Source organism: Akebia trifoliata, chromosome 15 (assembly GCF_017979445.1).
Source record: "Akebia trifoliata isolate Shusen 1 chromosome 15, ASM1797944v1, whole genome shotgun sequence".
NCBI lineage: Eukaryota > Viridiplantae > Streptophyta > Magnoliopsida > Ranunculales > Lardizabalaceae > Akebia > Akebia trifoliata.
Window position 1 is genome coordinate 11,622,194 of NC_141389.1, and position 22,625 is coordinate 11,644,818.

The window sequence follows — 22,625 nt, forward strand, 5'->3', positions numbered from 1 at the left end:
ATTAAATAATTAAAGTGAAATATTAATGAAATTAATTTAAAAGTTTGAACTAAAAAATCAATCAATCGGACTCTCATGAAAAATTGTTGAGGGTTCGTGAGATATTTCTTCAAGGACCCCTCCATTTGGGGGTCCAAAGAATTAAAGATATAATAGAGGGGGGTGTTCCAAAATATTAAAGTCAATCAAGTAAGACTAAAGTCAAAATTAAAGTCAATTAAGCAATACTAAAGTCAAGATATTAAAAGTCAATCAATTAAAACTAAAGTCAAAATATTAAAAGTCAATCAAATAAGACCAAAAGTTAAAACCCTAATAGAGTTCTAATTAAATAATAACTCTATTTAATAGAGTTCTAACTAAAATACAACTCTACCTAAAACAATTCTAATTAAAACACAACTCTACCTAAAATAATTCTAATTAAAACACAACTCTAATTAAAAGAACTCTAATTAAACATTAACTCTATCTAAATCAACCCCTAAAAAAATCTATAAATAGAGGTCCTCACACCTTATTTTCGTATCAAATCATAAACCCTAAGAGAAATAGGTCTAAAAGTCCCCCTAGCCTCCCATAAACCTTAGTTTTGGAGTCCCAACTACTTACCTAACATCCCTCCTTCGATTTTAGCCTAAAAAATACCTAAAAGTCCTTTGAAAACACCCCAAAATCCATAACAAACTCGAAGAGTCCAGATCAAAAAAAAAAAGGAGATACCTTGCCTCGGAGATTAGAAATCGAATCCAGAGACAGAACGAAACAAGGAATACGGTACAAGGAACAATTTTTGTCGGATCTGAGGGAATAAGGTCTTTGCTATCGGAAAGGTATAATCTCTTACTTTTTTTATTATCTAGGTTTTTTTTAGCAATGTAATTTATTTGGGAAATTAGTAGAGATCGGCTTTGGTCGGGCGGGGTTGGTACCTAACACCTTCCAACCCTGTAACATGATCCCCGAATTCAGTTTTTTTTTCTATTCTAGATTAGTTCTTTATCCGTTTAGAGTCATTGATCGGTTCCTAGACCGTAATAACTAGGTGGCGACTCCCAAACCTCAAGGGTGAAAAGCGGTTCGCACACCCCGCGGATCGAGGGCGCTTTCAACAGCAAAGTTGAGGTTGTAATTTTTTTTCTTAAAAAAAAATAGGACAACAACTTTTTATGGAGATATTTGGAGAGAAGGAGAGGAAAAATGTGGTGGTTCTTCAGTAAAACGTTAGAAAGGGAGAGAGGAGGTAAATGAAGTTGTAGGTTTTTAATGGAGTTTTTTTTATAGAGGGCAGCAATTAGAGAGTTGTTGTTGGGTAGAACGTGAAAAAAAGTATGGTTGAGAGTGAACGAGAGAAAGAGAGGTGGTTGGGCGTTGGGCAGCAATGAACAAAGAAGAAAAGGGGCTAGTTTATGGTTGTTGTAAAAAAATGAAAAAGTAGGAGAAGGTATGTTGAATATTTAATAGTAGAGATGTTGGTTGTTGGAGAAGATGATTTAATGGCTGAAATGTTGGCTATTGGAGAAGAGTTTAATGATTGAAACATTGGCTATTAGAGAGGAAGGAGAGTGGCTGGAAAAAAACACTTTGGGGCAGCAATGTGTGCTGTTTGGAAAGTTGTAGAGAGGGAGCTGAGGACGATGTGAAGAAGATGTGGGAAGGTTGCTGTTTTTTTAAGAATGGGACATCCCCATTGCTGCAGGTTTTTTTTTATATATCAAAGCAGCAAAAAATGTCCTCCTTCTTTTTTTCTCATGGTTGATGTTTTTTTCTCCTTTTTATGGTGGTTCTACCATCAAACATCATAGAAGGAGAGATAGGAGAGTTGGGAGAGCGGGTGGTTATGGAGAAGAGTTTGGAGACATTTGGAGAAGAAGATGGGAGAGTTGGAGAGTGCCCACGTCTTTTCTTTCTCTCTTTTTTTCTTTAAATTTTTTTTTTTTTTGAAGAATGGGGGGGTGGAGATCCCACGTTACTCATACTATGATAGCCTACCGTTGTTGAGTTGTGATTGGTTGATAAGTTTTGTTTTGGATTTTGAATTTTGAATTTATTTTTTAATCCGATTTTGAATTGAATTTCAATTAAATTCAAAATCGAGTCGACAATTTGATTTGAATTTTAATTTGAAGTTTTAAATTTAAATTTGTATTTAATTTTAAATTTTGATGGTTTAATTAATATTTAATTTCAATTTGGTTTGATCGATTAAGTTCGATTTTGGATTTCGAGTTTATTGGATTTCGATTAGGATTTATTGGTTTTTTTTTTTAATTTGATTTTGCGATTTAATTGGTTGAATAATTTTAATTTTGATTTTGATTTGATTTTACATTTTAATTTGAATTTCGATTAGATTTTAACTTGATTTTCGATTTGAATTTTAAATTGATTTCTTGATTAAATTTTAGTTTAATTTTCGTCATTTGAATTTTATTTTGATTTTCGGTTTGAATTTGATTTGAATTTTAAATTGGCTTCTGGGTTAAAGTGTAATTTTCGATTTGAATTTTATTTGGATTTTTAGTTTGAATTTGATTTTCCTAGGGATCAGGATCTCTATGTTAGAGTTGGATATTGAGGGTATTTTGGTCATTTTTCTGATTTTTCCTAAATTTCTCTATTTTTGTCGATTTGAGTTCCTTTAGACTCGAAATCACATTCTGAGTACAATGGAAGTACTTTCGAGACTTTTCGGAGGTCCAAAATATATAAGGGGTATTTTTATCATTTTATTGATTTTTGATGGTTTTTATGAATTTTAGCGTGAGGTTTCTTTCAGTTCTTGTGTGATTATTTTGAAGTCTCAAAGTCATATTTTCCTAACATAGTGAGGTCTCTAAGTTATCGAACTATGTAGCGAACCTATGCGTACGTGCTTGCTAAGTCGAGCGTAAGATGTAGCGATCTTAAACGTGCGTGAATTCTATGTCGAGTCGTGACGAGTAGGGGGATGAAAAGAAACTAAAAACAAAAGAAATAAAAAATAGTACTCACAAGCCTTCGAGTTCTTTATGTTCATCATTAGGAATTCATAACAATCAGATGACGAATTGTCGAATTAGGCAGATGTAAAAAATGGGATGTCTACAGTCTATCACCCCATCCCTCTCATCTTCCATAGAGAAATGGTGGTCTAAATATTTTGACAAGATCTTCAATTGAGAGGTGATGTCTTTCTTCATTTTTTCTTGTTAGGAATTTAGGGAGCTTACCTATTAAATGCAACGGAGATCCAAACCTAGAGTCGTGTCATGTTGAGTCGATCGTCGGAGATCGAAAAGTCCAAACATGCGTTGTGTTGACTCTACTAGAACAATTACGATTTTTTCATGCCTTAAACCCTAGGGTCTTCGATAGAAACCCTAAAATCTGTCAAATTTAGAAAAGAGAGGAATTGAAAGAATTTCTTATTTTTTCGGTGTGTTTCACGTACCTTCTTTTTATCTATTTATAGGGATAAAAAGATAGTGAGATTGCAGTATTCTAATATAATAGGGACTCAATCTTACTAGGACTCTAATTCTAGAGGAGTCCTAGTACGTGACTTAATGAGATGGGCCTACATAGATGTCAAAATAACCAACATCTCTCACTCTTCCATAATGGGACTTAATAATCATCTCCACATCTCAAGTAATACAAGTATTCTCTTCATACAATGGAATAAGGTGTACGACTAACTAGAGTTTGTCTTCCGGAGAGAGCATTATGTCAAGTTTCTATCTAACCGACAAAATATATCTCATCTCCTATAACTTACATATGCCCCAGACTTATTTGGTCACATTGGATTGAGCATTTTTCAAATTCTTTGGGCCTAAGCTTAGAACAATGTTCAACCCTGTACACAATGCGCAAACTTTCTTTTCAAAAAACATAATTTGTAAATATGTACATATAGTTGAATATATGATAATATATAAAAAAAAACTTTTGAAAATAGAAATATCTATGTCGGCACAAGCTCTAGTCATTGTATACAATTTATCATCATAATGTGATACCATATAATCTTCCTCAAACCCTCATGTTGCTTAGTTTTGGTTAAGTTATTTTTTAATTATGTTCCATTAGACATATCAATCCTAGTCATAGGTAACATACTAGAGTTAGTAAACATTGATCTCTTTTTTACAACATAGTCATTAGTTACTAAGGGCATAATAATTGCATAATTATTTAATATATTCAGACAATAAGGAAACATGGAATCATTCACTTACTCATGTAGGTAAAAAATAGGTCATAATAAATAGCACATGTAATATGACTCACATGCTATGGTGGAGCTCCTAAGAGTTCGTCAACTTCAACACTATACAAATCTGAGTCTAGTCGCATTGTGAGCGCCTAATCTGAACTTTTCAATTCAATTGGTTACCAAAGCACCTAATTAAAGTTCACATCCGACTCCCCCAGGCTATATGATTCTATAAGTCTATGAATCATATTTGATTTCTATGAATCTTATCTCGACAATATTCGAGGTGACATTAATACAATTATCAAGCTCGCAATCATTGTGCCTTGTAAATTGGTTCAACCCTTAAGGTTTAATAGTTTAAACAATGTCTTCCTACTCACAGTCTATGTACCAGGACGGTCATTGTGTGAGTGAATGACCTTAGTCTGAAAACGAAAAGCAAGTCTATGTTTAAAAACATAGTTAAAAATGTGTAGGCATAAGATAATCCAAAAATAATGATAAAATAATCAAATGAAATGAATAAATATATTTATAAAAAGAAATATCCAAAAGTGATAATAAATCTAGAAGTCTACTACAATTACAAATCAACACCTACGAAGTCCCAAACTCCTTACATGAGTAATATCTCAGAGAATAGGTTTAGTCAGATAATCTGCTACCATCTGACCTGTAGAAATATGTGATAGGACTACCTCCTATTATGCAACTATGTCTCAAATGTAGTGGTAGCGAATGTTGATGTACTTTGATTTTCCATGGTATTTAAGATCCTTTGCATATGCTAGTACTGCCATAGAGAAATATGTGATATGACTACCCTTTCTCCTTTTCCATAGAGAAAGGGTGGTCTAAATATTCAGACAAGATCTTCAATTGAGAGGCGGTGTCTTTTTTCATTTCTTCATAATTCAAAAACAACACTTTCTAAAGCCTCTCTAAGTTTTTTTTACAATATCCCAACACATGATCCCAAAAGGGCCCATACCCTGAAATTCTCATGCAGAACATTTCAAGAGATTCTTCGAATGAAAGTTTCCTTAGAGATTTTGTCCTTAACTTTCTCATGAAGTGGAAAAGAGAGATGCAGATGTATTTAAGATTCCTAAATAGATAGACAATTCGACAATTCAAGTTCCTGGTCGATCTTGGCAACGACGTGTAAGGAGTGTGAGTGGCAAATAATCTTGGAGAATGAAGGTTAGAGAGATTAGGACGTCGGTTGTTACCACAAACATTAACTTCAAGGAAAGGGATGAGTTCATGAGGATTGCTAGTAAGCATTGGGTGGTTCTGAGAATTAATTGTGTAGCAAGAATGGTTCATGATAGCAAACACAAGGGGGGCCTTCAACGAAGTTGTACCTGCTTTGGGTGTAGTGAGTAATAGTATATTTGTATCCCATGCTTGGAAGTGTTGTAATTCTATAGATGGATACCAGAAGCCTTGGTACTAGTACACATAATCAGTTCTCCAACCTCTCTCTATAGGAAGGGTTAGAAGTAGTTCCTTGAACTCTTGGCTTAGTCCTTCTTCTCCTTTGGAGAAAGTTATGATATAGTGAGTATTTCGTTTATCACAAAATATATCCAAGTGATTGTCTTAGATCTTAGATGAACTTGATACCTATTAATAAAGAAGGGTTAGTGTCATCGATCATTATTGCCGACAAAAGCCAATGAAAGAATTCTTGACATTTTCTTTCCTAGGAAAGAGAAAGTTTAGAAGATCCATGTGAAATAGTGAAAGTTTGAATTTCCACTTTCCACCGCTTTTTTTTAGAGAGCTATTATTTGCACCCCAACTTTTACTTATTACACCACAATTTCTTAAATTATTTATCGCATCTGTAATTAAGGGATTGACTAGTTGCATACCACCTATTATCCATTGTACTCCATCACTTAAAAACTGTCCTTTGCACTCCATTTTGATGATTACACTCCAAAAAAAGTTTTAAAAAATATATTGCACTCTTTTTTTTATTATATTTTTTATAATTATTTTCTTCTTGCTCAACAATGCCCACAAAAATAATAGAAACATAAAGAAGAGTTTACTAAAGAAAACTAGCAACATATAGCAAAAAGGGTCATATATATTGAATATTCAATGTATTTGATTTGTTCTATTTAAAAGAAGAACAATAGCAAAAGAGTAAATAGAAGCACAATGATTCTACAATATAGAAGCCAAAGTAAACATATCTCCATTGAAACTTTAGGTAGATCAGAAATCATGAAAATCAAAGAGATGAGATTCAAACATAGGTTCATATTAAATTTTTAAACAAAATCTAAACAAAGATTGGAAAAACAGTATATTAAATTGGACCCAAAGATAACAAGTGCAAAATTAAACACAAGAAAAATAGATCATAAGCAAAGTAAAGCACGAGCAAACCAAACAAAACAAAACTACAGGAAGATGAATAAATTTCAAACTTTAGAAGGTTACGTATTGAAGTGCAACCTGGAGCTTAACAAATGTTAAAAAAAATAAATAAATAAATAAAGAGAATGTTTTTAAGTTTGGTGTGCGACCAATGATTAATGGTGTGCAACTAATCAGTCCCCCTAATTAAAGATTAAAACACACCCCTCAAAAACTACAAAAACTTGGTTCAATTTATTACTTATTCATTATCAACACCTTCAAAGAACTTCAACAGTTGCTTGCAATTATATGAAGCTCATTGAAAATCCAAAGATTTCGACAGCAGACCAAGTCACTGGACACATTAAAAACGTTCTCTTGTATTCTAGCTAAGATCAAATCAGGAAGAGTTTTGTTTTGTAGTCACTTGGCACAGACTGGGGCCCATTATCACAATGATGTTGGGCCCATACCCTTCCAACAAAGATAAGGATCAATGATATTTATATTAGGAACTTTCGTAATACCCTGCCAAATTGACAATACTATATTTACTCCCCTACAATTGTAAAATGAAAGATTAGTCTTACAAACTTGACTAAAAGTTAACCTCACTTTTAATATTGAAATTTTAATTTTATTCAAAATTTGATTTAATAATTTAAGTTTTTCAAGGATACTTGCAATTTTATTAGAAAAACTCCTTTATTTTCTCAAGTTTGTTAAAGAATAAACCTCACTTTATGAATAAGTCTAGCATGACTAACTTAGTATGATTTTAAATCTTACTATGGGTCGTTGGGTCCTCATGGATTATCAAATTGTCAATCCAACACAACAACCTTGTAGATTTCATTAAAAAACTTAGATTCAAAACAAAAAATTTATCAAAAAAAATATATCATTTTTTATATTGATCGAAAGTGTTGAAAATGGATGGCTAACAAACTTCCAAATTTAAAACTAAAATTCAACAATGAAAATTAACTCTCTTTTTTTTTTATCACAGTTGTTAGAATTTTTTCCTTTATGACCCCGAGGCATATCATGTTTTTGGATACCAGAAATTGATGTGGTAAGGATCTGCTCCAAGGTATGTTAAGTAACAAATAAATCACATCAATTTGGATTTTATGACATTAATCCTACTCGAAGGTTTGCTGGGTAACAAACTTGATAAAGTAAGATTTTATGGGTAACAAACTTCATAAAGTAAGGTTCTCTTGGAGTTGTCAAAACTTCAAGCAACAATTAGGTCCATTGGTTATATCTTTCTTGTAAAAATATTGAAGTGTGGATTTTGTACTCTTTTGTTGGTGAAAATTTTATTTTATTTAGAGAGATTTACTCAACAAACCTAATTGTTGAACTTTTATTATGAAAGGGAAGTCTAACAAGGGAATCTTACTTTATGAAGTTAATTTGTCACCCACCAAACTTTACTTAATCAAGTTTGTTAATTACCCAGGAAACCTTAGAGTAGGGATCCATGTCATAAAATTGAAATTGATGTTGTTAATTTGTTACTTAACATAACTTGGAGTAGAACTTAACGGCATCAATTTATGGTATCTAAAAACATGATCGTGCCACAGGGTAATAATGGACAACATTCTAAGAACTCGGAAACAAATTCGAAAAAATAAATTAATTTTCACCGTTGAATTCTAATTTTAAATTTGGAAGTTTGATAGCAATCCAATTTCAACACCTTCAATTAAGTTAAAAAAGGATATTGTTGGTTGATTTTTTTTTTCCATGAAATCTAGAGGACTATGGTGTTGGACTGTTGATTTGATAATCCATGTGGGCCCAATGACCCATAGTAAGATTTAAAATCTTATTAAGTTAGTCATGCTCGCCTTATTCATAAAGTAATGTTTATTAGAGTTATCTATACCCATATAAAAATATCTTGTCGTTTCTTCTCATCTCTATGATCTATGCATTTATATCCATATCCTATATATAAAAAGGAAACGTAAACAACAAATTTATTTTCCTTCCTATCGACCTATTTCACCCATGGTGTTTAAACTCGGCTTCACATCTCGTCTGGTTCAGCTCTGATACCCAGTTAACTCAGACGATCTATCTCGTCTCGTTCAGCATTGAGACAATGGTTTTTAACCATTTAAAAAATCTGAAAAAATTCATAACTGATTCCTATAAAAAAAAATGAAGTCAAAAAAATATATAATTAAAAAAAATTATAATATACCTATCAAAATAAATTAATTAAATATTTACATTGAGAATATATGGTTGAGAATATTTAACTCATTTGTCTCATTTAATTCGGATGAAATTTTCAAAATCCCATCCGATACATATCATTTGTCTCACGATTTATTCATTGTTATTAGGTATCATTTGTCTCGGACGAGATATTAGAAAATATATCCAAGATATCTCGCTTATCTCACAATACGTGATTGTCTCTAATAAGTTTGTGAGTTGGTCTTGTTCAGCCGAGATATCGAGTTAACTCGGGCTATACGTCTCGGTCTCAAACGAGTTTTAAAACCATGGTTTCACCTATGATTTTTAAACTCGTCCGAGACCAAGACGTATCGCCCGAGTTAACTCGGTATCAGAGCTAAATGAGACCAACTCACAAAGTCATTTTTTAACCGAAATTTGTGAGTCACAGTGCAATTTATTGATTTGTCTCACGAGATGTCTCAAACGTATTGAAAACTCGTCCGAGACGACTCGTTATCGAAGCTGAACGAGATGAGACGAAATACCGAGTTTAAAAACCATGGCTTCACCTGCTCGATATTTTTTTATGCTATCAGATTTTAAAAGAAAAAAAAAAAAAAAAAATTTAACACACGGATGAGATTAGGACTAGACGAGTTAAATCCAACGGTCAAGAATCAGAACTTCTTTTTTTTTTTCTTCGGAGTTGAGGTGGTGCTTCAGGGTGATGTCTCGATCTGGTTTGAGACGCTGATTCCTTCTCCAATGGGAAGGCTGCACTACAACCCTCTCTATACAGCTCACATGTGAAGTGTTTTACTGCTCAGAGGTTGAAGTTGATAGATTTTGGGAGAAATCTAATTCAAGGTTTGAAGATGACTGATTTTCAGGGGAAAAGTTAGAAACCCTTATTGTTTCTTGTGAAAACCATTTTTAATCATCGTCAGCTTTCGATTCATCAAATTCTGTTTCAGGTAACTCTTAATTCTACTTTTATTAGGGTTTTATTTTCATATTAGTTTCTCTATCTATTTTCTGTATCCATCTTTCACACAATGATTTTGGGTTGTGGAAATTGTATTCTGTTCTAGAGAATTTTAATCTCAATTTCTCGATTAATTAGTTTTTACAGATTTTCGTGTTCTGGCAGCATGATTCGATGGATTTGAATGGAACTGAATTTCTTAAAGATGATTCCAGTCATTAGGAGCCAACGTTCTCGACATTGATCCAACATGTCGATACATTATCAATCAGAGAAGGTCTGTTTCTGTTCGTTTCTCCCCACACCTACATAAACAAAAATGTTTTAAATTTCTCATTTACTTAATTTTTTTATTATTATTTCATTTATTGGTTCATTTGAGTTTTGGGTTCTGTTCAAATTTATGGGTTTTTAAATACGAGGAAGCAGAATTTTGATTTTATATGATAGATTGCTTTGTAAGAAATGGGAATTGGTAGTCAGTTTATTTTACTGTTTTGTTTCAGATTATTTGATTTTATTTTTGGAGTTTCATCGATGACAAATTACTCTGCAAAAATGGGAAATTCAAATTGTTTTTGGTTTATTATTATTATTTTAAAAATTGATGGGTATTCGTATATCTTTGTCAGCACCAATGATACCCTACCAGAGAACTTGGAAAGGCAACTTCTAGGTATTTCTTCTTCTCTTTTTTTTTTTTCATAATTTGAGTCTTTTATTTTTTATGGTTTATAAAAGAATAAATTATTGATTTAAGCCATGTTGGTTTGCATCTAATTCTTAACCACTCAATTAATTAGCCACAGCCACATATAATTGATGGGTGTTTATGGATTAGGTTAGTTAGAATTTATGATAGAATCTCTTACTATTGAATATTGTAATGAAAATTGAGTGATTTCATTCAAGTGGGTATCTCTTGTTTATTTATACAAACATAGTTTTTGGTTTAAATTTATGTTATTTATGATCCATGGCCATATCTGATTGATGGGTGCTCATGGATTGGGTCAACTGTTAGATTTATCATAGAATCTTTGATTATTAGAACATTTAATGAAAATAAAGTGGTTTTTTTCAAGTGGGTATCTCTTGTTTATTTGCACAAACTCTTTTTTTGTTTAAATTTCTGTTATTTATGATCCATGGCCACATCTGATTGATGGGTGTTCATGGATTGGGTCACCTGTTAGATTTATCACAGAATCTTTGATTATTAAAACATTTAATGAAAATTGAGGGGTTCTATTCAAGTGGGTATCTCTTGTTTATTTATACGAACACTTTTTTGGTTTAAATTTCTGTTATTTATGATCCATGGCCACATCTGATTAATGGGTATTTGTCATGGATAGGGAAAGCTGTTAGATTTATGATAGAATCTTTGATTTATGAAAATTGTATTAGTAATTGAGGGGTACTAAGTGGGTATGTTTGGTTTATTTATACCAAACTCTTTTTTGATTTAAAATTTGGTTATTTGTGATTTTAATTTTCAGGTCTTCCTCCAAGATATAAAGATTCAGTCAGAACAATAACTCGAGGGTGGCGTAATTTCCTCTACAACTATTCTGCCCACCAACTCCATGGAATTTTTGAGGTTTGCATTGTTTTTCCCTTTCCACTATATTTGTATTGACATTTGATATTTTCATCTAAGATCAATATCAAAGCATAAGGAATGTATAAAGCAAAATGAGAGTATGATAGTTGTCAATGGAGCAGATTTGGATCAAATCAAGGTTGATTTGAAACTAATCTAATAAGAATTTTACCAAATCCTGAATCAGTTCCTATCTAATTGGGTCCTTATTGGACCTCAATTCCTACTCTGCTTGCCTTTGGGTGTCTTTCGTGGGGCTTTGTTAGTGAATTATGGCATTGTAATCTATACCCTATATATAAAAAGGACGTAAACGAAAAAATGGTATTTTGTTCAATAGAACTGCTTATTATTTTTTAAATGAATTTTTCTTAATCATTGTTAGATTAAAAAAATAAAATATTTAGATCCAACCGTGGGTTTTGTTCTAAAAAGGACATGCATATGAGAGACAACTTATATGATCTTTACGAGGGGAACAACACACGTACAAGCAATCTTGCCACGCAGCCCCCTTTTTTGTGTAATAAATAGATTTCTACCGTTTTTTTTCTTCAATTTTCTTCATATTCTTCGTCTCTTGGTTTTCTTTCTCTTATATAAGATACATGTATACTGTATAATTCTTGATAATACATTTTCAGAATTTCTAATCTTTCTTTTTTGTTGAAATTGTAACGAGGCATGGTAAATCAAAAGAGAAACAAGATTAAACAAGATAAATTATAATTGAACAAACTTGTTTACAGACTTGTTTACAAAACTATATGAAAGTAGAACAGTAAGAAAGGACAGGAAATATTTGATAAAAGATTACCTAAAATAGTTCTTCTCTGGATTGTGGTTGACAAAAGGTTGTTTTTGAAAGATGATTGGCTCAAAGGGAGATGTTTTTCTTTGCTTGGTTAGGAAGGCTGGGAATTTTCAAAGATTTCTTTTCTCAGAGGTTTCCAGACAATTTTCGGATGCTTGAGACTGAAGCTTTCTCCTCTTTTTATAGATCACGGACTTGAAACAAATTATTTTAAGTCCGAATAGTCTTTGATTTGGATTTTGACATTTGGCATCTGCTTTTTTGATAATGGGATTTTCTTTTTGACAGGATAAGCTTGTGAGAGACATAAAGTTTGATAGGATTAGGATGGGTGACTTGTTTTTCTCCAGAGAAGACAATATTTTAATGTTTTCTTTTACCAAAGATTCCTTCTTATCTCTAACAGCACATGGGCGGCTGCCTTTGGGCGGTTTCCCACTAGAGATAATTATTTTGGCAAAACTTGACTTTGGACTTTCTTGAAGGTTCTTAAAGACTCAATTATTGATGGTTTCTTGACTTGACTTCTTGACTAATTTCTTGGCTTCTTGGCTGGTCTTCTTGGCTTGAAATTACTTGACTCCTTGACTGATTTCTTGACTTCTTGACTGGTCTTCTTGTCTTGGAATTTCTTGACTTCTTGACTGATCTTCTTGCCTGGAAATTACTTGACTTCTTGACTGATTTCTTTATAACTCTGGAAAATGACATGGAGGAAGGATGCCTTCACAGTCATCTTCATTAAGAGGGGTAAAGTCTTCATAAGGATCTTCATCTTCATCTACCTGAGATAATGCTTCAAGCAGATGTTTGCGCATCTCAGCCTTTGATGAAGCTCCTGCCAACTTGGATTGTAGCTGTGACTTGGATAGTGGAAAATCTGAAGAATTGGGTGTAGTTATTCTGGATTGTTGGGGATGACTGTGTAACCAAGCTGTCACCCCTGCTTTAGTGGCTTTGTCAAATTGTAAATTTACCCACCATTTAACTTTGAATTTTCTTGAGAATGTTGGTATTGGATGGAATTGAGATATTGATCCTATGCAGTATTCCCAGCAGCAAATCCATGCTAGGGAGAATTGAGCAAAGAAGGTCAATAGATTGGGAGTTTGGCTTAAATGATCTGGGGCCATGAAATTTTGAATGAAATATTGGAATCCTTCCTGTACTGGTGCTGGGAGGATGGCTGGAATGGGTCCATATTGGTTCCACCACTCCGCGAACCAATTTGGGAATTGGATTTTGATTTGATTGTTGAAGAGAAAAAATCAGGAATTGTTATATTGATCATTTTGGAAGGTAAAGGTATTGAACCAGGCTTTTTGGTAATCCCAGTAATTGTAATATTGCGGATTGAAGGGTTGAGATAGTTTTTTCATTGTGTTGGGGTTCTGTCATCAGGTGGTGAGAGTAAGGATTTTTAGAATCTGGCACTTAGAGTGGGAGATTCTATTTGGGTCGTTTTTGTCTGGAGTATGGGTGATGAGAGCAGAATCTGAGTCTACGAGTATAAACTCATAGAACTTTTGGGTCTTGGTATGGACAGAAGAGATGAAATGGTTTGGTTTGACAAAGATTGACTGAGCAATTGTTTTTGGACACGATTTTTCTAACTCTGGTTCTATTGTCATTATTGGGCTTGTAGATGTATTGAGGCCTTAGAGAAAAGGTAGAGCTGGGTTCTTGTTCTTGGGTTGAAGAAGTTGCTATAGATCCTGTGAAGAATAGTATCAGAGCCAAGCTCTTACAGGAAGATAGTTTGACAAAGTAATTCCTAGTAAACTCATTTGAAAATTTTCGTCTGACCTAAGTCGCGTATCCCTCTTTTGGGCAGTTGACCCGTTCTCGGGAATAAATCGTTGACAGTCCGGAAAATTTATCTTTTGAATTTACCATGAATTCCTTAGTCAAATTTATTTCTGGAAAGCATAGCTCAGATCCAGAAAACCCAGATGTCTTAAACATGGAAGAAAATTCTATTACAGATATTGAAACAAGTTTACATAATTGGAATATACCAAAAGTCCCAATTAAAAACATATATACCAAAGGAGATTTTCTCACAAAAACAAACTATACAATAAAGACATGTGAACAAACAATTCCTTTGCTAACAGATCATCAAACAATAGAATTATTTTCCAGAGAATCAATTTTAAGACATCAACAAAAACACAAGTTCTTGCATATTGGATTAATTCAAGTAGGGATAATACCTTTAACAAGAATAGGATTAAAAGCCTCAGTACTATTATGTCTTAGAGACAAAAGACATCTCAATTTCACAGACTCTCTATTAGGATTAGTAGAATCAAGTCTTTGTGATGGACCAATATATTTTGACAGTTTTCCCAATTTTACAGTAGCTTTATCTGACCCAGGAATAATAAAAGTCTTAAGCCTTAATATACAAACCTCAGGATACAAGATGATACCTGGATTCCAACCATTAGCCTTAGTATTTAGAATAGTATACAAAACAATGACTACAACTATAAATCCAGGAGCCCTGTCAAAACCATCTTTAGAAGGAGAAACTTTGTTATTACAAAGCAATATATATAAATCAAATAAGTTAGTCCCCAAAAGAATCTCTTGGAATGATGTCCAATTACCCTCAACATAGAATCTGACAGGAGAAGGTCAATCACAAATACCTGAAAACAAGGAGCCAGAATCAATAATCCAATATCCAGACGGAAACATAGAAATAAACTTTCCCTCATTCAAAAGGTCAATTATACTTACAGATGAAACAAGCTCTGTAACCACAATACCATTAACAGAAAATTTAATCCCAGCAAGGACATCCTTAAGTAGAGCCTCAACAAGTAAAGATTTAAAACTCAAAGGAATCAAGGATGAAACAATTCCAGTAGCATACTATCATGATCCTAGAAAATTAACTACTCAATCTCCCAATTCTTCACCTACCCAGTCACAAATGCATGATGACCTACCCCAGATAAATGTGATAAATAAAATAAAATTCAAACCAGATGTTTCTCAAATAAAACTAGAATATCTCCTATCCAAAGAAAAAGAAGAGTTTGAAGAAAGATCAGAAAACTTCCAAGAACAAGTATGGGAATACTATTATGACCACCTAAATGAAACAAAGAAACAAATCCCTTTCTTTACCTGGTATAACAAATATTTTAAACAGCCAACACCAATACATAAGAAAATTGATGTAATAAAATCAAACATATGGGATATTCCTAGAATAGGACAAATGAAATCTGTCCATCCTCCTCCTATAAATGAAATAGTCATCCCAGTAGATAAAAATACAGTAATAGGATCACCTTATAAAGCAGTAAAACCAGAAGCGGAGTCCTTAGTACCCACAGGAAAATATATAAATAACATAATGAAACAAAACAATTATACAAATAGATATCTCAACTCCATTGGAGAACAATTAACAAGAATAGAAAACAATTCAAAACCTACAGAAGCCAACCAGACCTTTATAATAGATCAAACAAAGAATAAAACTCCACTTTTTACACCATATGAAATACCAGAAAAATTAAGAGTAACAATTCCAGATAAACAAGAAATGCTGCAAGAGATAAATGAAAAACTAGCCAAATTAAACTTAGGAAAAGGTAAAGAAGTTACAGTAGTAAGCAAAATAACAGAAATAGAATCCGACTCTAGCTCAGAAAATGAAGAACAAGATTATGTAATAACCAATTTAGACCAAGTCTCAAGCCAATTTCAAGAAGAAGTCAATATGGCCACTACTATCCATAGAGCAAGGATTAGACCAAACCTACCAAATTATTACAGTAGACCCTCTCCAATAGATATGGGATATGAAGAAAGAAGCATGACTACCCAATCAGTATATGATGGAAAATCCCTATATGAATGGAACATAGATGGATTAACAGAATACAATATCATAGGTTTATTACAAGAAATGACCATGGTAAGTACAGCTGCACAACCTTATGCAACAGACCATCAAATAGCCCAAAGACTAGTCTCAGGTTTCACAGGCCAATTAAAAGGATGGTGGGACCATTATGTCACAGCAGATCAACAAAATTATATCCTCACAAAAAACAAAACAACTGAAACAGGAATCTTAATCAAGAACGAACAAGGTCAAGATATAGGAGACGCTGTTAACACTCTCATTCTTGCTATAACAAAACATTTCATAGGTGACCCAGATCCCTATAGAAATAGAGCCTCAGAATTATTAACAAATCTTAGGTGCCCAAAACTCCATGATTTTAAATGGTACAAAGATGTTTTCCTCACTAGAGTATTACAAAGAGCAGACTGTTCACAAGGTTTTTGGAAAAAAAAATTCATTTCAGGATTACCACCTTTATTTGCTGAAAAAGTTCGCACAAGAATCAGGTCCTTAAACAATGGTTCCATACCATACGACACTCTTACATATGGACACTTAATAGCTTATATACACGAAGAAGGCCTCAAACTTTGTAATGACCTTAGACTCCAACATAAATTAAAACAAGACCGAATCTCTTCCAGAAAAGAATTAGGCCAGTTTTGCGAACAATGTGGTCTTCCTCCACCATTAAGCTCTTCACCTTCCAAAATCTCCAAGCGTTCAAAACATTTTCGCCCCCGAAGGGATAACAATAGTAAAAACAAAACTTATGAATCAAAGCGACCATCCTTCTATAAAAAAACTCCAAAACACCAAAAACAAAGACCTTTTGAACGTTCGAAACAAACAAAGCAAAAAAGGAAAATACCTATATGTTTCAAATGTGGAAAGACAGGACACTATAAAAATCAATGTAAAGTAAAACAAAAAATAAATGATCTAGAAATAGATGAAGATCTGAAAGAACAATTAGAAAATCTAATGATAAATTCTGAATACAATAGCACTAGCAGCAGCCAAGAAGAAAATATAATTGAAGAAATAGCCTCTAGTTCTAGTGAACAAGAAGAGAAGAATCATCTGCTACAATTTTGTAACACAACTTGTAAATGTAAATCAATAAACACCTTAACCAGAGAACAGAAAGTACTATTCGATTATATTGACAAGATACAAGATCTAGAACTACAGAAAGGATACTTATTACAATTAAGAGAAACAATAAAGAAGGAAGAAACAAAATCCCAAGAGTTCCAAGGATATAATTTACAAGAAATATTTAAGAGAATAACGACACCAGAAAAAGAAGTAACAATCCAAGACTTACAGAGAAGTAAATCAAATAAAAGAAGAAATAAAAAGATTGCATATTATAAACAAAGGTCAACAAGAACAGATCGATTTACTAAAATTTACCAAACCAAAGCAAAAGGAAGTAATACAAGATGAGGAACAAACAGAAGAACATTTTATCCAAATAATTAACAAAATACAATTCCAGAAATGGTTTGTCAATATAGAATTGGTAATAAACAAGGAATTCACAATCACAATTGTTGCTCTAGTAGACTCAGGAGCAGATTTAAACTGTATACAAGAAGGTATAATAGCAACAAAGTACTTTGAGAAAACTACAGAAGGAATATCAACAGCAGATGGATCAAGTTTAAAAATAAAATATAAACTTACCAATGTCCATATTTGTAACCAAGGAATTTGTATAAATACTCATTTCATCCTAGTAAAAAATTTAACCCAGTTTGTAATTTTAGGAACACCATTCTTAGCATTAATACAACCCTTCACAGTAGATTCAAAAGGAATAAGATACAAGTTATTAGACCAAGATGTACAATTTGAATTCATACAAGAACCCCAAGAAAAGGAATTAGATATAATAAAAAACAAAACCATAACAAAAACAATTAATCTAATAAATAAAAAGAAAAAGCAGTTAAAGTTTCTGAAACAAGAAATAAATTCATTAAAAATTGAAGAACAACTACGAGATCCAGGATTGAAAATAAAAATACAGAAATTTAAACAAAATCTTGAAAAGGAAGTATGTTATAATTTACCCAATGCCTTCTGGCATAGGAAACAACATGAAGTCCATTTACCATATGAACCAGACTTCATAGAAAAGGAAATCAAGACAAAAACAAGACCTATTCAAATGAAAAAGGAAGATTTAGAATATTGCAAAAAAGAAATACAAGACTTATTAAACAAGAAACTTATCAGACCAAGTAATTCCCCATGGAGCTGCCCTGCCTTTTATGTCAAAAAACATTCAGAAATAGAAATAGGAGCACCCAGATTAGTAATCAACTAAAAACTTCTAAATGAAGCCCTTAGATGGATAAGATACCCAATACCTAATAAAAAAGATTTATTGAACAGACTATATGAAGTCACTATTTTCTCAAAATTTGATATGAAATCTGGATTTTGGCAGATCAAGATAACAGACAAAGATAGATATAAAACAGCATTCACAGTACCATTTGGACATTATGAATGGAATGTAATGCCATTTGACTTAAAAAATGCTCCCAGTGAATTCCAAAAAATCATGAATGACATTTTCAATCAATTTTCAAAATTTATCATAGTATATATAGATGATGTCCTTATATACTCAAGATCAATAGACCAACATTGGAAACATCTAGAAGCCTTTGTCAATACCATTAAACTTAATGGGTTAGTAATTTCAGCCCCAAAAATAGTTCTGTTCCAGACCCAGATGAAATTCCTAGGACACAATATCAAAGATGGAACAATAATCCCAATAGAAAGATCATTACAATTTGCGGATAAATTTCCTAATGAGATCAGGGACAAAAAACAGCTACAAAGGTTTTTAGGAAGTCTAAATTATATAAGAGATTTTTATCACAATCTGCACATCATAGCAAAACCTTTGTTTCAAAGATTAAGAAAAAATCTCCAGAATGGACCAAAGAACATACAGAAGCTGTCAAACAGTTAAAATTAAGATTAAAAGAAATACCCTGTTTAAATATCCTAAACCCTCAATCATTAAAGATAGTGGAAACTGATGCAAGTGACATAGGATATGGAGGAATATTAAAACAAGAAATGGATAAAAAACAAGAACAACTAGTAAGATACACCTCAGGAATTTGGAATCCTACACAACAAAAGTATTATACGGTCAAGAAGGAGATTTTATCCATCGTTTTATGTATTTCCAAATTTCAAGATGATTTGCTCAATCAAGAATTTATTTTAAGAATAGATTGTAAATCTGCAAAATTTGCTTTAGAAAAAGATGTCAAAAATATTGCTTCAAAACATATTTTTGCTAGATGGCAAGCTATATTATCTATTTTTGATTTCAAAATAGAATATATAAAAGGAGAAGCTAATTCTATACCAGATTTTCTTACCAGAGAATTTTTGCAAGAAAAACAAGATGAGTGAAAATCCATTAAAACCTAAATCCAAGAGTTCTTATGCAATGGCAACAGCCACTCCAGCAAAAATCACTCCAGTCAATCCTCTCCAATTTGGATCACCAAGTAACCTGTCCAACAAGTTTCAAGTTTTAGGTACCACAAGTCCAATAAAATCCTTCTCAGGATCCATAGCAACTTCTTCAACCCAAGAACAATAACAAGAACCTAGCTCTCCCTTTTCTCTAAGGCCTCAATACATCTACAAGCCCAATTTAAGCCCAATAATGACAATAGAACCAGAGTTAGAAAAGTCGTGTCCAAAAACAATTGCTCAGTCAATCTTTGTCAAACCAAACCATTTCATCTCTTCTGTCCATACCAAGACCCAAAAGTTCTATGAGTTTGTACTCGTAGACTCAGATTCTACTCTCATCACCCATACTCCAGACAAAAACGACCCAAATAGAATCTCCCACTCTAAGTGCCAGATTCTAAAAATCCTTACTCTCACCACCTGGGGACAGAACCCCAACACAATGAAAAAACTATCTCAACCCTTCAATCCGCAATATTACAATTACTGGGATTACCAAAAAGCCTGGTTCAATACCTTTACCTTCCAAAATGATCAATATAACCATTCCTGGTTTTTTCTCTTCAACAATCAAATCAAAATCCAATTCCCAAATTGGTTCGCGGAATGGTGGAACCAATATGGACCCATTCCAACCATCATCCCAGCACCAGTACAGGAAGGATTCCAATATTTCATTCAAAATTTCATGGTCCCAGATCATTTAAGCCAAACTCCCAATCTATTGACCTTCTTTGCTCAATTCTCCCTAGCATGGATTTGCTGCTGGGAATACTGCATAGGATCAATATCTCAATTCCATCCAATACCAATATTCTCAAGAAAATTCAAAGTTAAATGGTGGGTAAATTTACAATTTGACAAAGCCACTAAAGCAGGGGTGACAGCTTGGTTACACAGTCATCCCCAACAATCCAGAATAACTGCACCCAATTCTTCAGATTTTCCACTATCCAAGTCACAGCTACAATCCAAGTTGGCAGGAGCTTCATCAAAGGCTGAGATGCGCAAACATCTGCTTGAAGCATTATCTCAGGTAGATGAAGATGAAGATCCTTATGAAGACTTTACCCCTCTCAATGAAGATGACTGTGAAGGCATCCTTCCTCCATGTCATTTTCCAGAGTTATAAAGAAATCAGTCAAGAAGTCAAGTAATTTCCAGGCAAGAAGATCAGTCAAGAAGTCAAGAAATTCCAAGACAAGAAGACCAGTCAAGAAATCACTCAAGGAATCAAGTAATTTCAAGACAAGAAGACCAGTCAAGAAGCCAAGAAATTAGTCAAGAAGTCAAGCCAAGAAACCATCAATAATTGAGTCTTTAAGAACCTTCAAGAAAGTCCAAAGTCAAGTTTTGCCAAAATAATTATCTCTAGTGGGAAACCGCCCAAAGGCAGCCGCTCATGTGCTGTTAGAGATAAGAAGGAATCTTTGGTAAAAGAAAACATTAAAATATTATCTTCTCTGGAGAAAAACAAGTCACCCATCCTAATCCTATCAAACTCTATGTCTCTCATAAGCTTATCCTATCAAAAAGAAAACCCCATTATCAAAAAAGCAGATGCCAAATGTCAAAATCCAAATCAAAGACTATTCGGACTTAAAATAATTTGTTTCAAGTCCGTGATCTATAAAAAGAGGAGAAAGCTTCAGTCTCAAGCATTCGAAAATTGTCTGGAAACCTCTGAGAAAAGAAATCTTTGAAAATTCCCAGCCTTCCTAACCAAGCAAAGAAAAACATCTCCCTTTGAGCCAATCATCTTTCAAAAACAACCTTTTGTCAACCACAATCCAGAGAAGAACTATTTTAGGTAATCTTTTATCAAATATTTCCTGTCCTTTCTTACTGTTCTACTTTCATATAGTTTTGTAAACAAGTCTGTAAACAAGTTTGTTCAATTATAATTTATCTTGTTTAATCTTGTTTCTCTTTTGATTTACCATGCCTCGTTACAATTTCAACAAAAAAGAAAGATTAGAAATTCTGAAAATGTATTATCAAGAATTATACAGTATACATGTATCTTATATAAGAGAAAGAAAATCAAGAGACGAAGAATATGAAGAAAATTACCAAAGACTATATGAAATAAGACAAGAATATTTAAAATTACTTTTACAATAAAACCTGTTTCAAAATTTGAAGTAGAACTCACTTTCAGTTAAGATCCTGTGTAGAATGGTATCAGAGCCAAGCTCTTACAGGAAGATAGTTTGACAAAGTAATTCCTAGTAAACTCATTTGAAAATTTTCGTCTGACCTAAGTCGCGTATCCCTCTTTTGGGCAGTTGACCCGTTCGCGGGAATAAATCGTTGACAGTCCGGAAAATTTATCTTTTGAATTTACCATGAATTCCTTAGTCAAATTTATTTCTGGAAAGCATAGTTCAGATCCAGAAAACCCAGATGTCTTAAACATGGAAGAAAATTCTATTACAGATATTGAAACAAGTTTACATAATTGGAATATACCAAAAGTCCCAATTAAAAACATATATACCAAAGGAAATTTTCTCATAAAAACAGAATATACAATAAAGACATGTGAACAAACAATTCCTTTGCTAACAGATCATCAAACAATAGAATTATTTTTCAGAGAATCAATTTTAAGACATCAACAAAAACACAAGTTCTTGCATATTGGATTAATTCAAGTAGGGATAATACCTTTAACAAGAATAGGATTAAAAGCCTCAGTACTATTATGTCTTAGAGACAAAAGACATCTCAATTTCACAGACTCTCTATTAGGATTAGTAGAATCAAGTCTTTGTGATGGACCAATATATTTTGACAGTTTTCCCAATTTTACAGTAGCCTTATCTGACCCAGGAATAATGAAAGTCTTAAGCCTTAATATACAAACCTCAGGATACAATATGATACCTAGATCCCAACCATTAGCCTTAGTATTTAGAATAGTATACAAAACAATGACTACAACTATAAATCCAGGAGCCCTGTCAAAACCATCTTTAGAAGGAGAAACTTTGTTATTACAAAGCAATATATATAAATCAAATAAGTTAGTCC

The 22,625-nt window shown here is 32.9% G+C and overlaps 1 protein-coding gene and 1 pseudogene across 21 annotated transcripts in view; one reads left to right on the forward strand and one right to left on the reverse strand.

Moving 5' to 3' along the window:
• Positions 1 to 5,023: 5,023 nt before the first annotated feature.
• On the reverse strand, positions 5,024 to 5,867 carry LOC147384350 (cytosolic sulfotransferase 15 pseudogene; annotated as a pseudogene).
• A 3,545-nt stretch (positions 5,868 to 9,412) lies between these two features.
• Positions 9,413 to 22,625, forward strand: part of LOC147384351 (B2 protein-like) — a 29,617-nt gene continuing 16,404 nt past the window's right edge. For 4 of the 21 annotated variants that reach the window (XR_015173010.1, XR_015173009.1, XR_015173019.1 and 1 more), the window contains exons 1-4: positions 9,439 to 9,762; positions 9,921 to 10,050; positions 10,406 to 10,449; positions 11,276 to 11,376. Coding sequence is in view for 6 of the 21 variants with exons in the window: in XM_086426565.1 (XP_086282691.1) it covers positions 11,363 to 11,376 (14 nt within the window). In the remaining 15 variants the exon portion in view is untranslated. Of the gene's footprint in view, positions 9,763 to 9,920; positions 10,051 to 10,405; positions 10,450 to 11,275; positions 11,377 to 12,481; positions 19,256 to 22,625 lie in introns of those variants that run through there. The other 17 variants (XR_015173017.1, XM_086426567.1, XM_086426566.1 and 14 more) reach the window with 11 other exon arrangements.